At 40.5% G+C, this 26,046-nt stretch overlaps 1 protein-coding gene across 1 annotated transcript in view; it reads right to left on the bottom strand.

Annotated features, from left to right (window-relative positions):
- Positions 1-240: 240 nt before the first annotated feature.
- ACOT12 (acyl-CoA thioesterase 12) overlaps positions 241-26,046 on the bottom strand; it is a 40,933-nt gene continuing 15,127 nt past the window's right edge. Inside the window, exons 5-17 of the mRNA XM_015423288.1 lie at positions 23,870-23,990; positions 23,630-23,644; positions 21,689-21,872; positions 19,600-19,719; positions 13,234-13,384; positions 12,489-12,544; positions 10,263-10,326; positions 7,153-7,234; positions 6,492-6,496; positions 4,857-4,987; positions 3,489-3,617; positions 2,512-2,638; positions 241-402 (exon numbers count right to left, since the gene is read on the bottom strand). Coding sequence (XP_015278774.1) covers positions 241-402; positions 2,512-2,638; positions 3,489-3,617; positions 4,857-4,987; positions 6,492-6,496; positions 7,153-7,234; positions 10,263-10,326; positions 12,489-12,544; positions 13,234-13,384; positions 19,600-19,719; positions 21,689-21,872; positions 23,630-23,644; positions 23,870-23,990 — 1,347 coding nt within the window. The remainder of the gene's footprint in view (positions 403-2,511; positions 2,639-3,488; positions 3,618-4,856; positions 4,988-6,491; positions 6,497-7,152; positions 7,235-10,262; positions 10,327-12,488; positions 12,545-13,233; positions 13,385-19,599; positions 19,720-21,688; positions 21,873-23,629; positions 23,645-23,869; positions 23,991-26,046) is intronic.

Below are 26,046 nucleotides of genomic sequence, written 5' to 3' on the forward strand. Positions count from 1 at the left end.
CCGGGATCATCTGAAGGACTTTCTGGTGAATGAAAGTCAGGACTGGCTCTTTTCTTTGGGGGAGAAGGATGCAGGTGTCAAGAAACACATGGATGGGCACTGTGGTGTCCACAGATCCCACAATGGTTAAACGAGTGATCTCCATACAGGTTCTGATTATGAAAATAGCTGTGACAATTGGTTTGTCAGATGAATATCACTATTGTAACTGGCAACAGACTTTCAGTCATTCTGAGTTATTCATGAACTGTCACTCAATGAAGTAGCATTCATCTTGCTGCTCCCAAACTCCAAGAACCGGATGCACGCAGAAGCTGTATCCTCAATTGATTCGGACAGACCAGTAAAGTTTGAAGCAAAATAAGACATGACAGCAGGGGTGCCCTGGTTGTAAAAAGAGACCTTTAAAATATGCAAAAGTCAACATTAGTCATTTCATGAAATTCACCAGCACTGAAATAATTTCATTCACAATACTGAGTATCTTGGTGTTGTTTGAAATGTTCCATCAGTGCAAATGTATGTAACCTGTACCATGCTACCAAACAGTTGCACCTTAGACCATTTTGCTCCATCCAACCTACTGAGACAAGTCCCAAGACACTGACAGCAGCACTGGGACTCAGCTTGGCTCTAATGTGTCTGACCACATATCCTTGTTGTCTCTCCCTGTCATACGCCAGCACACCAATATGTTCCCAGGTAGATGTAGTGTTTTGGGGGAGGGGGGTTTGGACACTCAGAATGTAGTACACTGCCTCTGTCTGGGTATGCGCAAAAACATTTAAATCCTTTCCCATGTAAGCTTGCCAAGTTTCAATACAGCACCAGCACAACTATGAAAACATGGAACAGCCTTATACCATCAGTCTACTAGCTCTAAATTGCTGCAGAGCTCCTTGGTTTCATGCACAGAAGACATCCTTTCTCTGGAGAACTTTGGGTTATTCAATCTGGTAGCCTTGTGAGGAAGGAGATTTAAATGTCTGTGTCCAGAAAAGGTGCTTTGTGTAAAAAAATTTTTTTTTTCTGTGATCATTCACTGGATCCAGCAATGGACAAGCAGAAACATAGACACTTCTTTTTAATGAGTTGGGTCCAGAAAACAACACAGAAGCTGCAGGGAACATTGTTTTAAAAGTCTGAAAGCTTAAAACATGGTGCAGATGGGTAAAGGGCTCCTGCCTTCCTTCCCTGTGCCATTTTCCCAACCTGAAATAGACCCAAGGTGTGTGTGTGTAGAGGAATTATTTGCCTCATTTTGGAGCTGCACATGCACAGAATACTACACATGCAGCTCCAACATGTGGCAAATCACTCCCCAGGGCTTGGGAAAATAGTGCAAGGAGAAAAGGCAGGAGCCCTTCTTTCTCCCTGTGAAGCTGAATCAGGCTCCGCAAACTTTTAAAATGAGTCTGGACCTGCTTAATTAATTCTTTCTATAGTCTGGCACTTGTCCAAGCAGAACTGTGCTAAGATCTTGTGTAATACCTAATACGTGAGACCAAGATCTTGTGTAATACTGCTTTCCTCCCTATTATCTTACTGTGTCCAGAAACTTCTTGAAGTTTGGGATATGCTGTTTAACTTTGCGCAGTGGGCTATTGTGAGGTCCCCACCCCAACACTTCTGCTTTTGCAATGACCCTAGTGCAGGTGGAAATCTTCTGACCAATTCAAACTGATCACCCAACCCCTTTACTAGGCATTTATCAGGCTCATCTCCATAACCCAGCAATATGTAGTGTACTTCTTTAATCTTCCTGCTCTGCAAATAATAAAAGCCTCGAAGCCTCAATCTGCATATGATACTACATAATTTGGTAAGGGGCCACAATGCAACGTGTATATACATAGTGATGAGAGGGAAATAATTTCACCTTTTAATCTAAAAATCTAGCTACTTTTTGGGGTGTGCACATTCAGTTGTAATAACTGAAAACAACCCATTTCTGGTTATCTGAATCAATCACGAATCCCACCAGCCAGTGTGAGAATAAGAGCAGTGTAGTGTAGTGGTCAGAGTGTTAGATGACGACCTGGGAGAGCCAGGTTGGAGTCCCTACTCTGCTGTGGAAGCCTGCTGGGTGAAATTGGGTGAAGCTTGCCAGTCACATACACTCAGCCTAACCTTGTTCTAAGAATAAAATGGAAATGAGAACCATGTAAGTTGCTTTGTGTCCCCACTGGGGAGAAATGTAAATGAAGTAAGATAAATAATTTTGTATTTCACTCATGGTGAGATTGCTAACATCCCTGGTTTCAGATGCAGCTGCTCCAACAAGAAAGGGGCTGAATCCATATCACTCCTTGATGTTTTGTTTTGATTAGTGGGATTTCTGTTTTGCTTGGAGTGCTAGGGATGCAGTGGATTGGTATGGAAATTACACGCACCATTTACATGTGTGATTGATGCCATCAAGCAAACTTCTTTAGTATGTTACTGAGAAAAGGGAAGAAGAGGGACAGTAAAACATATCACAAAGTAGAATTTAATTATACAGCTGCTTACCAAAGAATTGTTACCATCACTGTAGATCAAGAATCCTGCATACTCGATTTGTCTTCTGCGGTAGTTTTGGTTAAAAGGTGGAACATAGGTCAAGGCAACTGACCTCACAGCTATTACATAGGGATCACTAAGTTTAATAGAAACAGTGTTACCATCAAATTCCACCAAACTGCCACCAATACCGTTTTCCATTTTGAAGATGATTTAGGATCTCTGAAGACAATAATTGCTCAGTTTTTGTTTTTGGTGTATTTAAGCATGTTTGGACTTTGCAGTGAACAGAATGTTGTCATTGTTTTTTTGTTTTGTTTATGAGATGCCCTATTGGTAAAAATGAGGAGCGGCAACAATTTCTCATGCACAGAGGCATTCAAGAAGGAAATTCTTTACATCTTTCCTCTCCCCCTCATCATGCTTCCTCTCTTAGGTCCATTGAATTGGCTTCCAAATGAATCTAACTCTTGTAATTAATGCAGCTGCTGCCACAAAGACCTTGGCCCTTGAATTCCCCAGGTCTGAGCACCCACAAAGAGACCAGCAATGGAAATGGTTCACAGGTGTATCCAGCAATCAATGCTACAAATTGGTTAGTCCAGAAAAAACACACACATCCAACCCAATCTTCTAGCCGCAATTTCCTTACACCTTTGCAGAGAAAGTGGAAAGACACTTGTGCAAAGTGAGTAAACAGTGCTGCTTAAGCTAGGAACTCCTGCCAAGTTTCAAGTATAAATATGAATTTCTTATTGGAAGCTGTCAAAAGTAAACTTTGAAGTATTAGGTATGATATAGCTTTCTGGAATATGTGATTCATTCTTACAAGGACAGTTCTTTGATGCTAACTACTCAGCAAGCCTGTGCGAGTCCCAAATATTTAAGGAAAACAATTATTTTACCAGGATTCTTAAATAATGTAATTACTGTTGTGTTGGTTTCTAGTAAAAAGTTATGGCTTGTGGATTATTTTCTATACTTACCCAGTCTTACAGGGTTTTCTTCGAGATACAAGAATTAAAAAATCATTAGACTTATTTCCATTAACTGATGGGGATGTAATGGAGTATATTTTGTCATCTTCTGTTATGTTCTGCACAATTCTAGAAGTTCTGCACATAAAAGCAGCATAGAAATGGAGTTGAGTATCAAAGGACACTTTTTATGATCTAAATTGGGGCTGGAATGGTACAGGGTCTGGTCAGATTAAAGAAATACTGAAGCTGGGCTGTAGATCTTCTTGGCTGAGCTTATACCTCAAGTGACTTGGCTTCTAGCAGATAGCGCAGCAGAACAAGAAAGAAGAACATAAGGAAAAGAGAGAGGCAGTTTAATTAAACCTACTTCTATTAGGCTGCCTAACTAGTTCTGCAATGTCTCTGTTTCTCCATCTACCCCACTTTTAAATGCCTTTCTGGTACAAATTTTAAAATATATTTTATATATACTTGAGAGTTATCATACTGTATTGTAGCAATAACAGTTTCCCTACGTTTATATTGATTATTTAAACCGTACTATGTTCAGTTTGTTACTTGGTACAAAACAGGAACCAAGTTAATAATTCTGAAATCTTTTAATACCATTTGGGCCAATGCAATGCTCTTAGCTCTGGTTACTTTGGAGGAGCCACAGGGAAGAACCATTCTTAACTAATCTATTTCCTTACTTGCTTAATGTCATTAAGGCATTGGTAAGAAACCTGTCTTATTTTGGCATGTAACATTTGGGAGCAAGTAGCCCAGTTTCTGAAAGAGTGCAGACCTAAGAACACTTTCCTTGGGAGTAAGCCCCCATTTGAATGAATAGAACTGAGTAGGATTCTGACAAGGCCTGCTTAGGATCACACAGTAAGACTGAGACCATTTAATCATTCAATTCTCTGACCCTTAATCTCAGCCCATATCTGCAGGAATTTCCTAAAATGTGTTTTTGACAACACAGTCAAATTGTATCTTACGGATGACAATTTTTAGAATATCCTGACATCTGTATGGATTTGGCTTAGATCATTTCTGTTTCCAGGAAATCGAACAACAGTTATTGGTTCCTAAAATGGTTATGCACATCCTTAGATAAAAGACTGAAGTATTTTCCTTGCCACCGAACAAGCGTTCTTGCTTCCTAGCCAATCCATTAATCACAAGATTCTTCTTGTTTTACTCAATAGGGTTTTTTATATGAACTATTTCTGTACACCTTACATAATCATCTTTACTGGCATCCTCATTTCCTCACTGAAATGTTACTTAAAATTCTTTGACAAGTTATTTTTTCTTAATAATGTCTATCAGGAATACTTTAAAAGTGATAATGAGATCTGGCAATGGCTTAGAAATAGTCATGCTTACAAACAGTATTTGTCCCAATGTGCCTGGAGTGTGAAGTCAGACAAAAGGGAAAAGGCTAATTCTGAAGGTATTCGTACTTGCATTTCAACCTTGATTGCCACAGCACCTTCCTCTAGAGTGAATATTTTAATCTGAAACAAAAGTCATATGTGTTTTTAAAACCACAATTCTAAATTCAAATGAAAAAAATAGCAATGTTTATTTTTAAAACGATTACAATGTTTAAAAGGTTTCAGATCATTGGCTATATATTACAATATGCCTCATAGGTTTTAAGACAAATGCTGCTAACTGAACATAAGTTAGTAACTTTATTGGTAAAGGGGGCAGATATAATTGCAGTAGAAGTACTAGGATACAAGACACAGAAGGGTAATTGTGTGCAGAAAGATAAAACAGAAGTGAAGATGAAATGTTTGATGCAATTCTGCTGTAGGTGGAAGAAGGAGTGCAGCAGTGCTAGAAACAAAGTCTGTGTCCAGTGGAACCTTTAAGACCAACGAAGTTTAATTCTGGCTATAAGCTTTTGTGGGCATGTATGAAACTTATACCCAGAATTAAACGTTGTTGGTCTTAAAGGTCTTTGTTCTGTTGCATCAGACCAACACAGCTACCTACCTGAATCTATCTCAGTGGTAGAAACAGTTATATCATTGTATCTAGAGCTGATAATGTAAAGGAGTTATGGTACAGATATAGAGTACCATGAACCAGAAAAAATAGAATGGGTTCAGTGTTTTGTATAATCTGATGCAATGTGCTCTACTTGGGGCTACCCTTGAAGACTATTAGGAAATTGCAGCTAGTGCACTGTGGCCAGAGTGCTGGTCTGGGCCAGCTGATTGGGATCAGTTGACCCCCAACTGCTACTACACAATTACACTGGCTACCCATCTCCTCCTGAGCCCAATTCAAGGTATTGGTTTTTACCTTTAAAGCCTTACGTGGCTTGGGACCAGGGTATCCGAAAGACCTTCTTCCATATGTTCCTGCCCAAGAATTAAGATCACCTGGTGAGGCCCTCCTAACCATCCCATCAAACAAAGAACCTTGTTTGGTGGCAACCCCATAAGTATGGAAGAAGCTCCCCAGGGAGGTATGTCTGGTCCCCTCACTTTTGATCCTTTGGAAGCAGTTGAGGATGGTGTTATTTATGACCACATTTGCTTACGTTAGTCCTAAATTGTGATGTTAAATTTTGTTTTTTATGTATTCTATCTTACGTATTTTATCTATCAAGGCGTAAGCCACCTTGAGCTCCAGAATGAGGAAAGTCAGCTAATAAGTGTTTTAAATAAATAAATAAGCCCTGTGCCTTATCCTCTGTGATCTGGTTTTCTTATTTAAATCATGTAGCACACTTGTTTCATCTACTTATACAAGTGAAGCAGATTTTAAAAAAACAACCTAATTTTGAAGGCTTACAGTGAACAGTTTGGATTCTGTGCACATGAATTGCATGGAATGCAATAAGGTTTTCAATAAAGTTTAATGAACATTCTGTGCAGGTTTGGAGCTTTACCTCATGCAGTTTTTACTAACATAAATGGGAATTAATATATTTACACTAGCCCTTTTCATGCAACCCCTTTAATAATTGCATAGAACAATCACATTCCGATTACATGAAATTACTTTTGCTTTAGGTCATATGAAAAAAAGATTCACAGGAACTGCAATGTATGCCAATTTCAAGCACATGTCAAAGAGGTCACAGCATATTCCTAAAAGGAATTACACCCGTCTAAGGTCACTGAAGTCAATGGGCTTAGAAAGGTGTAGCTATGTTTACGATCGCAGGGCTAAGTACTTTAATCACAGAGGATTCCAGATTTGTTTTCTTGAAAAAAGGAGCCACACTTAGAAATTAAAGTATATTTGTGTCACGTCCTGGTAAAACAAGACTTCCAGGTGGCTGAGTAGTTGTCACTAATTCTATCACAAACACTGGAATTTGCAAACAAATGAGTGTATCTACAGTTTAAAAGCAGTCTGAAAAGTGCTGAGATCTTCTAAAATAGTTAAAATGACTTCTAGGCCTCCTGTTTGTAACAGCAGCCCAGAACTAAAGTGTTGGGCTTTTTTAGTTGTTACTCCCCTACCCTTCAATGACTGCTTAAGTGGTTTGTTGCTGGAAGATGTGTTATGAATAGCAAGTTGCTGGCACTGATCATGACTGCCCACATGACAGTGTTTTGTTATGATTTTGCATTTTATTTATGAGAGACATACAGATTCACGTTAATTCCTCTAGAATGGCAGGAATTTTCGTGTAGTTCTCCCATTCATTACTTACAGTCTAGAGTTCTAGTTACTTTCCATCCAGGTTTTGCTGCCATTATAGTCAATGCTGCAATATTGCTGTTGATTATGTTTTCCTGAAATGTAGGATATGACAATAATCATTAACAGAAAATACAATTGCTTCAATTGCTTCTAATTTCCACAGTTTCAATCTAGGCTTACCTTTGAATCCTACCTAATAACCAAAAGAATGCAAATTAAGGGGAACTAATTAATGCTTCACTTATCAGTTAAACTACAGAGAGTTGTGATGACCCAAAGACATAATTCAGCCAAACTCTCTCCAAAGGAATCCTTTCTGTGTGTCTGTGAAACTTAACTGGGCTCTGATAGAGTCATAAGAGCCAGGAATGCAGTAATTTGATTAGAAACCCTATTGGGGTATGAAGAAAATCAAAACTTGGGTGCAGACAGGGCATGGACAATAATTGAAAGATTTGTAAGTACCACATCTCACCTTACAGTTGAGGGATTCAAGGTAGGAAATTTACCTAATAGAAACCTATGCTACAGGAAAATAAACTAATGACATCATGTGGTTTTAAGATGTAAATGGATTATAAAATGCAAGAACATCCTTCTTTGTTTTGGAGGTGTAGTACAGGTTCAGTAATGAGCAGTACCACCAATCCAAGCTGAAGAGATCTTTTGATAGAAGAGTCATTAAGCAATTCAGAGAAGTACATGTGTTTTAATCTTTTCTGTGCTTTGAGTTAGATTTGCATAAGAATGATTTTACCCCTTAATTACAGATTTGTGTGTGTGTAAAGTCTAAGTGACGTCAATATTCATGTAGATGATGCCTTGCCATGGCTGGCCCAGGATTATATACATTCTTTTACTGCTTTGGGTGTTTGTCAAATCATGACAGGCCCAACACCAGGGCTGCTGAGAGCCACTATGGGCCCCCAAACAATGATTCCATCTGGACCCCTCAGATGACCCTGATCCAAACCAAATATCGTAACAAAACAAATCACTTACCTGGCTGTTACCATGCATTTATAATAATAAAAGGACTGACATTGTTTAACATATCATTTTAATATTTATGCTTTGTTCAGATTTCTGCTGGGTTTCAAAATTCCACAATCCTAATGCTATTACATTGCTTTTTGGATGTCTCATCCTGTTGATTGCACTGTGCTACACTGAGCCTCAGTGAAAAAGGTGCTCTATAAATATCGTAAAATTATTTACCCTGGGAGTGGCAAATAGGAAAATAAGGCAACCTTTCACTGCTTCTTTATTTGCTGTCTCTACCACTTGGTAGAAATGGAGATGAAGTGCTGACTAGAAATTATACAACGTAGACCTGCTTAATTTTCACATTTAGGATCACTGATATACAACTCTACCAGAGGCTTCTACTGGTAGGGGTATTCTATTTATTGCATTATTTTAAATAATCATTATTCTTTTTAAGATGGCGAATGAGCAACAGCACTTAAAAATATCAGTGAGCAGATACCTGACTTTGTACCTTTAAATAATAACTGTCTTTCTATTATCCACAAATTAAATGAGCTTTTAAAATTGGTTCGCCTTGCCTTCCCCTTTTACTAGCAACTCCCAGTGTGCCCCTGTTGTGGGTTGGGGGATAAGAACATAAGAACATTTCTGCTGGATCAGAACAATGGTCCATCTAGTCCAGCATCCTCTCTCAAACAGTGGCCAGTCAGCTCCTCTAGAGGTCCAACAACAGGGTATAGAGGCGGAGGCCTTCACTTCATGTTGTCTCCTGGCACTGGGATTCAGAAGTTGACTGTCACCATGGCTAGTAGACACTGATAGCCCTATCCTCCATGAATCTGTCTAGTCCCCTTTTAAAGCTGTCTATGCCTGCGGCCATCACTACGTCCTCTGGCAACAGTTCCACAGTTTAATCATTCTCTTTGTCAACTCTCTCTACCTCATGCAAAAAATTTTAAAACTCTATCACATCCCCCTTTAGTCTTCTCTTTTTTGAGTTCCAGTATTCTGGGAGAGAAAAAATTCTCTTTGTCAACTCTCTCTACCTCATGCAAAAAATTTTAAAACTCTATCACATCCCCCTTTAGTCTAAACTGAAAAGTCCCAAATTCTTCAGCCTCTTCTCATAGGGAATAGGGAAGGTGCTCCAACCCTCTAATCATCTTGGTTGTCCTCTCCTGTTCCTTTTCTAGCTCCGAGATGTCCTTTTTGAGATATGGTGACCAGAACCGTACCCAGTATTACAAATGAGGCTCCACCATAGATCTTTTTATAGGTGCATTATACTATTGGCAGTTTTATTTTCAATCCCTTTCTTAATAATCCCTAACACAGAGTTTACCTTTTTCACTGCTGCAGCATGCTGGGTTGACACTTTCACTGAGCTGTCTACTATGACTTCGATATCTTTTTCCATCTCAGTCTCAGCAAGTTCAGACTCCACTAGCCTGTACTTGAAGTTGGGATTTCTTGTCCCAATGCACATCATCAACACTGAACTTCATTTGCCACATTGTTGCCCCCACACCCAATTGGTGGAGACCTTTCTGAAGGATCAAAGTGCCATGCAACATTGGAGTGAAAATAAGGTGGAGAAATCAGGCAAAATGGTCCCCCAATTGATTCTGGCTGTAGCAGAATTAGATGCTGTCAGGTTCCACAGCAAGTAACTCTTTACACACGTTTCCTAGGAAGCGTTATGCTTTATTAGTGTACAAGACTGGTACCATGTCCACAGGATTATTGTTAGGAATAACTAGAAGGCGGGAACATCCCAATACATATAGCTGGGCAAGGCAAGTAGCTAAGCAAATGAACTTCGAGCGCGCACGCGGGAAGACTCCCGGCGGGAGATTACATAATGAGCAGGAGAGTCGCAGGGTTTCCTGAGAGCAAAAAAAGTCACACCAAATGTGGACCCCAAGCCCTCCCTACTTCACAAGGCCAGACTGATAATGGCGTCTAGTTCCCACGGCCTCCCCGGCATGTTTACAACAAGCTGCGGAGCTGCAAGCAAGCGGGAACAGGGAAGGGTAAACAACACAGATATGGCAGCTAGCTGACAGATGCAATATTTTTTTCTGTTAAATGCACAATGATACATATTTCTTCAAATTATAATGACGTTACCTGGTTGATTTTGTCCCAGGGATCAGGGATGCGATCAACTTCCTTCGTCAAGAGAACACATTTCCTGCAGTTGATATTATGTGAAGAAGAAGGCCAAAAATGAACTATTTATTTATTTATTTATTTGATTACATTTATAGCCCACCCTACCCGCAAGCGGGCTCAGGGCGGCTCACATTGTTTGGCCCAACGTGCCAAGATTCATATAAACATTTAAAACATTTAAAACCATTTAAACAAACAATAATTTTCAATTAAAGTGCACACAAGTTATTAAAGCAAGATGGCATGCCATATAATGCAGGAACTCTGCAGCCTTAAAAAAAAGTTCTTATGCTATAAATTCTTTTATATAAATTCTCATTTATAGCATTCTACCTCTTCCAAATAAAAGTTTAAGCTAAACCAAGTATTTAGTTCTCACAATTTATCACAATGAAGTCACTACATTTTTCTGTAATAATGAGACATAGGGTTGCCAGGTCCTTTCCAGAAATTGACTATATCTGTGCAGACAACTAAAATCTGGGGATGAAGGGTGCATGAGCCTTGTTTACTAGTCCAACCCTGATCTTTGTACATTGGTTTACTCTTTTGCAGAGATTCTGTGTGTCTACAAGCTATAAATGCATAGGTTTTGTCAGAGATATAAGGACCTGGAAAAAACAGGAAACATTCATAAAAAAATAGAAAAATTGAAAAATATAGGGAAACACTGAAAAGAAACTCCTATGAAATATTTTCTCTTTTAGAAAGACAAAATTCTTCTTAAGGCCAGAGTTTTCACACTCAAAATGAATAGAATGAAAAAAGTCTTAAGTATATCCCTGCAACACTTAGACTAAGGCCGAGTTCAGACTGGCAATTTGAAGCGCTAGGGAGTTGTGGCAAGGGAGTTGCGACAGACTGGGAATGGCTTGTTCGCGGTGGTTGTGACAGACCGGGAATGGCTTGTTTGCTGTATTCCCGTTCACACTGCAGCGAATGAAGCAGGAGGATACCGTGGAGGAAGCGCAAGGGAGCGTTCGCACTGTTGGCCCGCCCCTGGCAGGCTGTTAGTGGCTGTTTCTGGGCTCTGCTGCATGCGCCTATGCACATGGGCGCCTGCCGCGGAATCAGCCAGCGCCTATTATCAATGACTGCGGGTTGTTCCCACCTAGCAGCGTTTGTGTTCATACATCAGGGAACCGGAATCAACCCGCTCTACACACGGTTTGCTACCACTTTCACCTGGTACTTTTTAAACTTGGGAGGGAAGCAGCACAAGACGGCTAGAGTATGGCTGGGGGATGCCTGACAGATGTGCCTGTGTGAACCTGCCCCTTTAATCCGCTACTGAAACGCTCCTGAAACATTTGGCTGCCGGGCCAAACTGCCAGTCTGAACTCGGCCTAATATAATATTACAACAATGTTCCAATTGCCAATTAAAAAAAAAGAACAACTGAAAAAGCACCAGTGGTCCCAGGGAGCATAGGGGGACTGGGAAAGGGAAACTACAGGGAAATCTGCCATGTGGAAGCCCTGCTGCCACTGTGCTGTATTGGCAGCCTCAGCAACAGTGGGAAAACTACATAAGTCTGTCCCCTATGTGGAAAACAACAACAGCGTAAGAAGACTTCTATCACAACACAGATGAAAAGCAACATCAGGGAAAGATATAAACGTGTTGGATCTGCTGCAAATCCCAACAGGCACTGCCCCACCATTATAATTTCCACGGAGGTGAAGATCCCTGAACCTGTTCAAGATAATGTGTAGTGATTTAGATTCAAGTCCAGTAGCACCTTAAAGACCAATCAGATTTTGGGGGCATATCTGATGAAGGGGAACTCTCGAAAGCTCATCCCACCAAAATCCTGTTGGTCTCCAAAGTGCTACTGGACTCATATCTAGTTTTTCTACTGCAGACCAACACAGTTCCCCCCCGAAACTATTATAGTGCTGCTGTAACTCAATAGGACTTATAGATAATTCAAGAATACCACTCCTATGTGCTGAATATTTTCATATTTTCTTTATCTGCACAGGGCTTTTAAATACTCTGAAGTAATAATATAAGATGTAATCAATTAACTTTCTATCAGGAATTTCTCACGAGCGACATCATTTCTAAAAACTGCAGGGTTTCAGAAATCAAACAAGATCAGTTGTTGAACAACTGAGAAATATTTTCTGTTGTACTGTTAATAGTATTTTTAAAATTCATATTATGCTTGAGGTTTACCTGGCTAATCGAATTCTCTTGCGGGCAACAGCTTCACGGTACCTTCTTAAACCATCCTTTGTAACAAGCAAAGTTGTTTAAAAAAAATCAGTATTGTGTATTTTTAAATAACTTTGTTTAAAATAAACATAATCACAGCTCTCTAATATTCAGAATAAATAACAGCTGGGAGCAACTAAAACTTTGCTAATGGAAATAATTTAGGATGATGCTATCCTTCTAAATAACCTGTTCAAATTAACTACTGAGCAAAGTGTAACTCTGGTTTCTCCTAGCAGTACAGCTCTACAAGGATTTTCACTTGAGAAGTCAGTCCTTAAATCACTGTATTCCATGTAAAATAATAACAGAATGTATTATAGAACCAGTGCTCAAGGAAATCAATAAAATGAGAATAAAAGAGACTTGCTGGATCTGACCAGTGGTCCATCTACTCCGGCATCTTACAGAGTCAAGACAGATGCCCCAGAGGATGACTGAGGCAAACTTTATCCCTGTTGTTTCCCTCAGTAACTATTATTCAGCGGTATACTGCCTCTAGAGATGGAGATTAATTTAGCCATCATGGGTAATAACCACCGATGGACCCATCCTCAAAGAATTTGTCCCTATAAGTTGATACAATTATAAAATCACCTTATAACCTTGTTTAAATCACATCTGCAGCTAGTCTATAAATATAACAGTTGAGTATCTGATGGACTAATCTATATACATTTCTCTTTCTATTAAAAAAAGAATTCACCTTCGTAGTAGACTTGACTCTGGGAAACATAAAAAGCTCGCCATTTCCTTGTATAGCATTAAAAATGAAAAATGCACTGTTAATATGTCTTGCGTGGCCTTTGCCCCATTCTTCACAGTTGTAGGCCTCAACACGAACTCCGACCTCAACACTAAAGCAAAAAATAATAATATTGTATCATATTTATAACATATGTATAATGTAACAATTTGCAACACTGATACAGAAGTCCATTATAATGTTATACAGAGAAGCTGCTTTGGGGGAAAACTTGCTTAAGTCAGTGATACTGACACTATTACTATCAAAATTCATATGCTGCTAGATGAACTGTTAATAATGTTATTGTACAGAAGTACATTTTATGTTGTTGTTTTTTTGCTTTTGAGACAAGCTTAAAATGTTGGCCATTCTCAAAAACCAGGAAATTGCTAAATAAGTCTGTCCAGGGTCAGAAACAGGGCTTCTGTGTTCTGCCTCTCCCAGTTAAGCAGAAATAATACATTATCCAAATAAGCAAAATATGAAAATTTCCTAATCTCTGAAGGTTAGAGAATTTGTCTTATTTTAATGCAGCACAGACACAGCTCTTATCACAGTTGTGAAGAATGTTGTCAAACCACACTGCCACATTGCAAATGGACATTGATAGCTGCAAGTAAAAAACCAGTGCTGGTGCTAAGGTGCAGAGATAGAAATCATAGAGTAACAGATTTGTATGCTGATCTTAATATTTAGACAGAATAGACTTTACAGAATTTCAAAAAATGAACAAGGGAAAAAGCAGATTCTCCAGGTCAAGATCTTTATACCCTGTCTGCTCAGCCTTTGGTATTAGATGCTGACAGTCTCACAGTTTAATTTTTGTAGTCCATTGAATTCTGAGAAGGAGAAGGAAGAGAAGGAGAAGAAGTAGCAGCAGCAAACAATAGGAGGGTCATCTCATTTGAAAGTCCAGCAAACCCCAAACAGAACCCTTTGGGATAACCAGAATCGGACAGCCAAACAAGCTGCAGCAATTGCTTGGAGGGAGGCACCATGACAAATGAATGGCAGCATGTCTGTAAGTATGGCTAGGAAGAGGAGCCCTTCGGTTTTCTGGCAACAGCGTGCCCATGAGAACAGATTACTTCATAAGAGCCTGGTGGTCTGGAAGATGCCTGCAGGGATTGCTGCATGGGTTTTATAAGAGGCAGTCGAGGAAGATGTGCTCAGTTCCCCGTTCCAGTTGACTGAGAGGAAGAGACAACCTGGGTGCCAGCACACCTCTTCCTTTTTAATATCTGAGGCCTTTGGAAAGAAGAAAAGACTAGCATGTTGCATATTACCACAGCAAAGGGAAAAGCATCATGGTCCCTGTCCAATTAGGGCTTTAAAAGCAAATAACAGCACTGAATCATGATCTGATGAGAACTCACAGTCAGTGCCAGGTGCTTCAAAACTAGTGAGGTACATTTTTGTGACGAGATGTCAGTCAACAGCCTAGCTGTTGCATACTGTACAATAACACCAGAGGGGATTTCAGGGGATTCCATCCACAAATAAGCTGAAATATCATTCTCTACTTAGCATTCTTATCAACTGACCTGACCTCAATCTACTGTCTCTCATCCAACCTATTATTTCCTTTCTGCACCTAAGCAGAATATCCACTATCTCATCTGATTCTGCTGAACAGCATAAACCATGCTGGGTGCCAACAGCATACTGATGGGTTCTTGCTCTAAATCTCTAGGTGACCTGTCCCAAAGGATGCACATAGATGTTTTAAAAAGCAGAAGCAATGGGCGAGATTTGTGAAGGATCCCATAGCACTAGTGTCACAGGATCAAGCAGGAGATTCTGGTAAACAGAATGTTTGCAACTAATCAGATGTATACAACCAATATGCAATAGTTGTTAAGGTCAAGGTCAAGGCTCACCACTGCCTCCTTTAAGATAACTGGAATGCCAATCTCATTCTAAGAAGCTCTCTGTCACGGCTGGGGAGTCCCCAAGGCTGGGGCTGGAGAGGGTCAGGCTCCAAAGCGTCAGATTCTTGAATGGAGCTTGGCCTCAGATTGAAGATATGGAGGGGGTTTCGTCACCTCTGGTTCACCGTGTACTTCCACTCTCCTCTATTTGCGAGTTTTCCCCAAAGGGTCTCTTTCTCTCTCTATAGCCCATTACTCATCTGTCATAGAGACTGAGGAGGATTCTCCCTGGCTGGTGTCTCTCTCTCTTAAATCCTCCCGCCCCGCTCCTGCCCCTCCTTCTTTCCCTTCAGAGTAGAGTGGCCACAGGATTGGCCACTTCACCAATCCCATTGGTATGCTCCCATCCTTCCTCTTCCCAGTTGGGCCAACATCACTGGTGGGGTCCCTCTGGCTGGTCAACAGGGCAGGAGACCTGGTCCCCCTGGATATCTCCCTTGGCCGCCTCCTGGCATCTGAAGGTAGGTATCCCATAGCCCTTGGACACTTCAACCTGGGCCGGGCCCATCTGGTGCGGCCCTCACTGGTTTGCCTGTGTACTCCCTCTAGGTGTGTTCTCATTGGGTCAGGTTCCTGGACTCCCGCGGGCTCAGGTAGGAGTAGCAGGAGGTGGTCTAGAGACTTCCCCTCCTGACACTCTCACTGAGTCTTGAACCCAGCTGGTCACACTTCCTTGGAATGCGGACAGAAACCAAGGTGGACAAAGGTTAACACAGCCAAAATCACATATCTTCTAGAAACTTGTCCATATTATCTTCCATATTGTCCTTGGCAACTGGAATTTATCTGTGTAACGGTAACTTGAAATAGCACTCTAATAGCATTATGTGACTGATTTGTCTCCATCTGATTGCAGAATAATAATGCTCTTGCACTGCCAAGGATTATAGTGGGGAAAGGATCAGGGTTTCACACCCGAACATGTTTTGCATATTGCCTCTTCAGCCACACACCTTCTGTTTTAAGCTCTAGGTCTACATATATTCTGGATTCAGTCCCCAACAGGTTTAAAAGGAAGGGGTGGGGGGAAAGTCACATTGTAATGTGCATATATAGTGGGATGTGCATATAAGTGACTACAAACTATAGTACTGCCAGACAACAAATATAGAGATATTCTTGATTTGAATGAGATTTTTTTAAACTACCAGTGGTATCCTAAGTAGAATTACACCTTCTAATGTCCACTGACATCTGCTTAAGGATGGCATTGTATTTTTATATTATTACTGCAATCTGATAAGAAAAATAAATTTCTGAAATAATAAAATACTTTGCATAACAGAGCAACACAAAAGTAGTGTGGTAACATACAGAGATAAGCTTATTACCTTTTATGAAAAGTATTGTTCACTATAGCATTGAAGACAAGGCGGTCACCCACGGTTGAAGGTCCCCGGAATTTAAACATATCTACAGATTTCAAAGTTGGATGAAAACGACTCAGGCGACTGAATGGAAATGGCAAAAAGGAAAGCAAAATAAATATAACTTTGTTTGTATCAGTGCAACTGTGTACAAAACTGAAAAGAAGTGTAGTCTTCTGTGTATATATGGATGTTTGCAATGCTATCCCTTGTCGAACCTTCACCCAGTAATATGGATGAAAGGTGGGGATAATGTTTACTACATAAAGTGAGAAAATCAGTGGGGAAGGGCAGCTTGTGTGAGAAATTCCAGCATCAGCATCACTAGTGCCAACTGGGAAAGAGACACTGGCATAGGAATTGATTTAATAAGTTACCTTGGGGGCATGGGATCCAACCAACGAGAAGCAACAGTCAGGCTGCTTGGGCAATATATCAATTAAACCTCTACCTACTGACATCCTTAGATTTTAGATGTGTTCCTCTCTGATCTCAAAGTGATTTTTGTCTTATAATAGAATGTTTGCAAGAATGGCAATTTAAGCATGCACTTTGCAGAACTGTGTGACCATACAAGTTACTGCATTTTTATATTCTGGAAAAAGAGTCCTAAACCGTGTATTATATGTGAAAATTCTCCTAAGTTCCTCTATAGGTTTATTTTAAATGTATTAGTCTTTGTGGCAAAAAGAGAGCATTGCTGTTTTGTTGTTCTAGGACTGAAATCTGTTCCTAACCTTTGTTTAGCTTAGAGATAACAGTGTTTTGGACCATTATTTATTGTTAGCCTTAATTCAATTACAGGAAGAGGAGCTCTTTGGTTTTCTGGCAACAGCGTGCCCATGAGAACAGATTACTTCATAAGAGCCTGGTGGTCTGGAAGATGCCTGCAGGGATTGCTGCATGGGTTTTATAAGAGGCAGTCGAGGAAGATGTGCTCAGTTCCCCGTTCCAGTTGACTGAGAGGAAGAGACAACCTGGGTGCCAGCACACCTCTTCCTTTTTAATATCTGAGGCCTTTGGAAAGAAGAAAAGACTAGCATGTTGCATATTACCACAGCAAAGGGAAAAGCATCATGGTCCCTGTCCAATTAGGGCTTTAAAAGCAAATAACAGCACTGAATCATGATCTGATGAGAACTCACAGTCAGTGCCAGGTGCTTCAAAACTAGTGAGCTACATTTTTGTGACGAGATGTCAGTCAACAGCCTAGCTGTTGCATACTGTACAATAACACCAGAGGGGATTTCAGGGGATTCCGTCCACAAATAAGCTGAAATATCATTCTCTACTTAGCATTCTTATCAACTGACCTGACCTCAATCTACTGTCTCTCATCCAACCTATTATTTCCTTTCTGCACCTAAGCAGAATATCCACTATCTCATCTGATTCTGCTGAACAGCATAAACCATGCTGGGTGCCAACAGCATACTGATGGGCTCTTGCTCTACATCTCTAGGTGACCTCTTCCAAAGGATGCACGTAGATGTTTTAAAAAGCAGAAGCAATGGGTGAGATTTGTGAAGGATCCCATAGCACCAGTGTCACAGCATCAAGCAGGAGATTCTGGTAAACAGAATGTTTGCAACTAATCAGATGTATACAACCAATATGCAATAGTTGTTAAGGTCAAGGTCAAGGCTCACCACTGCCTCCTTTAAGATAACTGGAATGCCAATCTCATTCTAAGAAGCTCTCTGTCACGGCTGGGGAGTCCCCAAGGCTGGGGCTGGAGAGGGTCAGGCTCCAAAGCGTCAGATTCTTGAATGGAGCTTGGCCTCAGATTGAAGATATGGAGGGGGTTTCGTCACCTCTGGTTCACCGTGTACTTCCACTCTCCTCTATTTGCGAGTTTTCCCCAAAGGGTCTCTTTCTCTCTCTATAGCCCATTACTCATCTGTCATAGAGACTGAGGAGGATTCTCCCTGGCTGGTGTCTCTCTCTCTTAAATCCTCCCGCCCCGCTCCTGCCCCTCCTTCTTTCCCTTCAGAGTAGAGTGGCCACAGGATTGGCCACTTCACCAATCCCATTGGTATGCTCCCATCCTTCCTCTTCCCAGTTGGGCCAACATCACTGGTGGGGTCCCTCTGGCTGGTCAACAGGGCAGGAGACCTGGTCCCCCTGGATATCTCCCTTGGCCTCCTTCTGGCATCTGAAGGTAGGTATCCCGTAGCCCCTGGACACTTCAACCTGGGTCGGGCCCATCTGGTGCGGCCCTCACCGGTTTGCCTGTGTACTCCCTCTAGGTGTACTCTCATTGGGTCAGGTTCCTGGATTCCCGGGGGGTCAGGTAGGAGCAGCAGGAGGTGGTCTAGGGACTTCCCCTCCTGACACTCTCACTGAGTCTTGAACCCAGCTGGTCACACTTCCTTGGAATGCGGACAGAAACCAAGGTGGACAAAGGTTAACACAGCCAAAATCACATATCTTCTAGAAACTTGTCCATATTATCTTCCATATTGTCCTCGGCAACTGGAATTTATCTGTGTAACGGTAACTTGAAATAGCACTCTAATAGCATTATGTGACTGATTTGTCTCCATCTGATTGCAGAATAATAATGCTCTTGCACTGCCAAGGATTATAGTGGGGAAAGGATCAGGGTTTCACACCCGAACATGTTTTGCATATTGCCTCTTCTGCCACACACCTTCTATTTTAAGCGCTAGGTCTACATATATTCTGGATTCAGTCACCAACAGGTTTAAAAGGAAGGGGGGGGAGTCACATTGTAATGTGCATGTATAATGGGATGTGCATATAAGTGACTACAAACTATAGTACTGCCAGACAACAAATATAGAGATATTCTTGATTTGAATGAGATTTTTTTAAACTACCAGTGCTATCCTAAGGAGAATTACACCTTCTAATGTCCACTGACATCTGCTTAAGGATGGCATTGTATTTTTATATTATTACTGCAATCTGATAAGAAAAATAAAATTCTGAAATAATAAAATACTTTGCATAACAGAGCAACACAAAAGTAGTGTGGTAACATACAGAGATAAGCTTATTACCTTTTATGAAAAGTATTGTTCACTATAGCATTGAAAACAAGGCGGTCACCCACGGTTGAAGGTCCCCGGAATTTAAACATATCTACAGATTTCAAAGTTGGATGAAAACGACTCAGGCGACTGAATGGAAATGGCAAAAAGGAAAGCAAAATAAATATAACTTTGTTTGTATCAGTGCAACTGTGTACAAAACTGAAAAGAAGTGTAGTCTTCTGTGTATATATGGATGTTTGCAATGCTATCCCTTGTCGAACCTTCACCCAGTAATATGGATGAAAGGTGGGGATAATGTTTACTACATAAAGTGCGAAAATCAGTGGGGAAGGGCAGCTTGTGTGAGAAATTCCAGCATCAGCATCACTAGTGCCAACTGGGAAAGAGACACTGGCACAGGAATTAATTTAATAAGTTACCTTGGGGGCATGGGATCCAACCAACGAGAAGCAACAGTCAGGCTGCTTGGGCAATATATCAATTAAACCTCCACCTACTGACATCCTTAGATTTTAGATGTGTTCCTCTCTGATCTCAAAGTGATTTTTGTCTTATAATAGAATGTTTGCAAGAATGGCAATTTAAGCATGCACTTTGCAGAACTGTGTGACCATACAAGTTACTGCATTTTTATATTCTGGAAAAAGAGTCCTAAAACTATAGAGTCTACTTTTTATATTCTGGAAAAAGAGTCCTAAACCGTGTATTATATGTGAAAATTCTCCTAAGTTCCTCTATAGGTTTATTTTAAATGTATTAGTCTTTGTGGCAAAAAGAGAGCATTGCTGTTTTGTTGTTCTAGGACTGAAATCTGTTCCTAACCTTTGTTTAGCTTAGAGATAACAGTGTTTTGGACCATTATTTATTGTTAGCCTTAATTCAATTACACTTTATGATGTACCAGAATTGTTAACCGTGCACAATTATCTGTTTCTAATTAATTGAATTGTGCATCTTTATAATGCATTCAAATTACTTTGGTTTTTCATTAGGAATAATTTGCTCCTCCTATTTAAATTGCTAAATATCTCATTTGCAACACTCACAATAAAGACACAAGCAGATTAATCTCAAGAATGAAGAGGGGAATGTTGCAATTCCCCTCTCCCCCACTGTTAAGCTTGGTCTAAGAGACCTAATACTGTTTTACGAAAAAGGTAAGTCTTCTATAGTTTTATGATTGGGCTACAATTATCCAAAAGTCCAGATCTTGTTCCAGAGTGTTTCCAGTGAGCCCTGGCTTTAAGCTACTTGCTCGGTTTCATAATATTTAAAAGAAGATACAAACTTTAGAAAAATCTTTCTGAGCGTATTTTCAGTTTGTTCTTTGAGTAGTGCTTGTTTTTATAAACCTCATTTTCATTCCTTGTAAGCCTGTAGCCATAGCAACTCTAACTGGCACCTTCAAAGGTCAAATCTAATTGTGAGTTGTTTTACAAAATGTTTCCAGCTAGGTCAGCTATTTCTCAAGCAGAATAGACAGTTCACTGTCACCATTTAGCATTGTCTCGACTTCATTTCAGAATTTTCAACCTCAACTTTATGCTTATAACTTTCAGTCCTCCATCTTAGCTAGACCGGATTGCTAGAAAGTATTTGCAGAGTTTGATATGACTTTTTATTGCAAATAAATCTAATACCCCATTTTGCTGGACTATATGATGGTGTTTTGGAACTACACACACACACACACACAATATATGGGGTGTATGCCTGCACATAAATGTTGCTTACTCAGGTAATAGTGCTATGACTGTGTAAAATCTGTGATGATTTGCAATTTTAATAAAACTAGCTGTTTATCTAGTAACAATAGAAAGCCAGTTATTATTGGTATAACTTCAGGTTACAAATCAGTGCTACATGAATAATGAACAGTAATGACACATCCAGCATCCTGGCAATGAATCAGGCCCACTGGTGTGTGAAGGGAATTCTAATAGAAATTCATGTCTCACACACACAAAGAGAGAGAGCTACATGGACTGAGAGACAGGGGGATGATGGAATTCTCTGCGTGATTAAATGAACATTAAACTAGAAGACGAAAAAGCTTGCATTCCCCAATGGACCTGTCCAGTAATATGTAACACACGAGAATGCCGGGGGGGGGGGGGGGGAGCTTGCAGAAATAGCAGCCACTGTCTCCATCCAAGCCATAATTTGGCCACCAAAGGTATTTCCTTGATGATTGGCATGAGGGGGCAATACAAGTTCAATGCTTTGTACATGGGTAAGGTCTGTGGAAATGGCATCTTCCTCATTACTGCAAACACGTTCTACAAGGTATAGATTTAATAGGAATTGATGCTCAGAAAATTATCAGATAGTGCAATTACAATATAATGCTGTTATACTCAGGGTATAGCTGCAATTCTCAAATGTCTTATTCTACAGCCATATCAGTCAAATCAGTAGAACCAGTCTGGCTGAAGTGTTTTTGAGGACTGCATCCTAGACTGGCTGAAGTGTTTTTGAGGACTGCATCTTATACAGGTAATCCTACCACTCCAGGGCTGACTAGAACACAAGGTACTTTTAATGTAGGGATAACCGGTTGATCCTGCCTTCTGAATGTATCGTGCCATAATTCCTGCCACATGGAATAATCAGAATTTGGTGGTATTAATGTTTGGATAGCATGATTTACAGATCTATTTCCAGGGTTATTAATTCCATACTGGAGCAGGATCTGTCTTCAGGAAACAAGAGATGAATGTATATAAAATGCCAGACATATTAGTTTGACATATGATCCAAGCTGACCTGAGTTAAATGTTTGACTTCTGCCCCAGTTAACTCTGTTTTACAATTCTAGTGTTGTAGTTTGGATCCATTTGATTGCCTTGCACTTTGGAACCTCTTACCAGGTTGTACAATTTGTATCTAGAAGGCAAATTCCATTTTATTACGTCTTCCTGAACTTTGCAGTTATTTGGAGGGAATCAGGCTTTGCACAGACTTATTTCATTCTTATTTTCTTGCCATTATCACAAGAGAATCCAGTCCTTAGCTGTGCTAGTGTATTTTAGAAAGAGGAACCAAGATTACAGACTATATTTGGATGTCTTTAGTATACCTCATATAATGAACCAATGACAGTTCTGTAGGTGAAAACATTCAGGTTCAGAAACTGCTTTGATTTCAGGTCTTTAAGAGACCAGCACTGGCCCGGACCTGCAAGCTCAATCTCATTAGATCTCAGAAGCTAAGCAGGGCCAACGCTGGCAAGTATTTGGATGGTATTCCAGAGAATACCAGGGCCGAGAGGCCAGAGGCAGGCTATCAAGCCATGACTTCCAGGCATGGGTGCACATGCATGTGCGCACATGTGCGTACACACACAAAGAGACCTGCATTAAAAATCTTACAAACACATGTGAGAGATATCCTTAGAACTGTAATAACTCTAGTTCACCAATAATTCTCAGCCCTGAGTAAGTAGTTTTGTTTAGGCTGTTATGGCCCTAAAATGAAGGGCATCATTCTTTATCAAGACATCTTTTGATACGATTAGATTTTCTTCCTTGTAGGTGAAAGGAAAAATCCTCAAATGAGAATGAACTTTAAACAAATGTTAACATTATGATGCACAGGAAAAAAAATAATTTCAGCAAAAAGGACCCAACTCCAAGGATCTGAGAGCACAGCAACTTTACTGGAGTCCACAGTGATACCGCCAGCACTCACCAAATCAACAGGCCAACGCTGCTGTTGTGCCAGCCATATACGGAATAGGCCACCTCCACATCATCCTGCCCCCACCCATCAGAAGTTAGAGGTCTGGATCCCCTTTTGTAAACAAACCCCCAGTAAATGAGTCGGATTCGACTGGCTTTCGAGCAAGGGAAACCTTTACCTTTACCTAAATGCTGTAAATCACCTCATAACAGGTGGACACAGCGTAGGAAGCATGGACCCTCCAGATATTCCAGGTTCACCTGAGAAGCTCTCTCATCTAATCTTGCTTTTTAGCTAACAACAGTATGGGCAACAATCCTGGGGCAAAATTTAATTGCTTTAGAGTAAACCTTGCCCCAAATAGTGCATACTTAAGCATCTGAAGAAGGCATTACCAGGAAGTCAGTTTTCTCTCCTTTGTTTGGCAACTTTATCTAGAGCTCTTCCAGGCCTTACTCTCTAAGGATATATGGGTGGGAGGGAGTATCACACAAAATATGTAATCTACACCTGCCAGTCTTATAATAGCCACCCTTCACTATCACCACCACACTTGCCAAATACTATTCATTTTACTGATCATCATTCATACCACACTGTTGCATTAGGTTCTTAAAGCCATGTTCAGGATCTAGGCGGATTTTTCTTCTCTCGGCAGCTAGCGTGTACTCCAGGAAATCTTCTGCAGTAAGAAGTTCTACTGGTTTTAAGTTAACCTAAACAAATATAAAAATCACTACCTAATCCAAGCCCAGAGTGAAATTTTACATTAGCGACCTAATCCAAGCCCAGAGTGAAATTTTACTTTAAACACATTAGCAATGGAAACAATTATTCCTTTTGTAGTTTTTGCACCACAGAAGGCTGTTCAACTGCTGTGGAAAAATAAGTAATTACCAGTGATATTCTGATGCACATTTTCTCACTTTGCGGTATTGCAATTTATTGAAATTTGGCATTGTAAATACTTATTTATTATGTGCAAACAGCTTGGTTTTCTGGAATAAAACAGAAATGTGGTAAAATAGCTGGACCTTAAATAAATTTGGGACACGCATTGAATGTAATGTTGCTGTGAAAATTACTTCCCATTAGTTGGCCTGCTGTCAAATTCCTGTAGTGAAGGCATTTTCTGCATGCTTGCTCACTACACTTCTGCAAGATGCAAAATGGTGCTTACTACCTTACAATAAAATAAGCACACATGAACCAACTGTCTGTCTATTTAAACAGTTAAACTTTGATTTCATCAAACTCCCATTGATTTCAAATGGAAATGCCACTAAGAACGCATATTAATCTAGGATGTGTCACTTGTGGATACTGCTTATAAAGGACAGAAAGTAGGGACTGAAACTGAGTTACAGGTATGAGAAAACCTATTTAAATAGAAAATCTATTTAAATATATTACTTTTGGAAGCAGTCCAAATCTGTCTGTCTTGGCAAACATATTGTTATTGGTCACTGGATGACCATTCCTTTATTAGACTTTAATGGCCCAGCATGGTTTCTTCAACAGACACTAATAGTTAGTAGATGGTTCCCTGATGGCTCTAATTATGTTGACCAATAGCAGCTAAAAGATTTAACAATATTTTATGCCAGCATATGATTTCATGGACTACAACCTACTTCCTCAGATGCAATGAAGCAGGCTCTAGTCTACAAAAACTTATCTCTATATATAATAATTCTCTGTTGGTGGTGGCACGCTGCTGAACATTCCTCATGGCGCCCACAGTCTTTGGTTCAGTGATCTGTCAGTGAGAAGCTGTCCCTATCCACTGGCTACGTTGCCTGAGTCTCGCCTCCAACATTCTAAACAGTTTGCTGTTCCTCTCCCCCCCATAGCCAGTCAGAACACAGAGGTTATTTGCATATGTGGCCTGATTGGCCTTTGCCTCGGAACACAGAGGTCGTTAGAGGCCTTTGCCTCTAACATTCTAAACAGTTTGCTATTGCTGTTCTGAGGTAAAATGTGTTCTGAGGTTCCCTTAAGTGCCTGTTGGAAGAAACCTTTGTTGCCAATCTCCAGGTGAGGGCTGAAGATCACTCAGAATTACAACTGCTTTCCAGATGGCAGAGATCAATTCCCCTGGAGAAAATGGTGGACTCTGTGTCCTTATATCCTGCTGAGATGGCCCCTGTATGACAGACAATGCGATGTAGCAGTCAGGGCTTCAGAGCACGGTAGAGGCTGCAGGTGAGGGGGGAGGTGGAAAGCTGAAGAGTGAGTGGGAAATAAAGGTAGGTTGATGATTGTCTGGGAAGGAGATAGGGTTGCCAACTCCAGGTGGGAAATTCCTGGAGATTTGAGGGATGGAGCCTGGAGAGGGTGAGGTTTCAGGAGGCGTGGGACCTCGGACAGGTACAAAGCCATAGACTCCACCCTCCAAACCAGCCATTTCCTCGCCCAAGGCCGGGGCACTCTCCCAGAGCCTCTTTCTAGATCTCGTTGTATTTATTTCCACAACGGGCCTTATTCCTAGTGTGGGAATAAAACATTGTTAGTCTTTAAGGTGCCATTGGACTCCTCCTTATTTTGGCTGCAACAGAATTATTATTGCCATCAGAAGCTATACAAGGTGACTACTTGCAGCTGAGGAGAGGGACAGATGCATGGAAGACAGAGAAGAAGAAAGGTTTGAGTTTGGAAGAGAATGAGGGAAAAAACAACCCAAAACAAACAGAGACTGCTGTGAGTTGGCTGAAGCACGGTGCAGGGGTAGGCTCTCTCTGGAAGTTTGATGTGGAGTAGTAAATCTGCTGT

Source organism: Gekko japonicus, unplaced genomic scaffold (genome assembly GCF_001447785.1).
Source record: "Gekko japonicus isolate JY-2015 unplaced genomic scaffold, Gekko_japonicus_V1.1 scaffold1376, whole genome shotgun sequence".
Lineage (NCBI taxonomy): Eukaryota > Metazoa > Chordata > Lepidosauria > Squamata > Gekkonidae > Gekko > Gekko japonicus.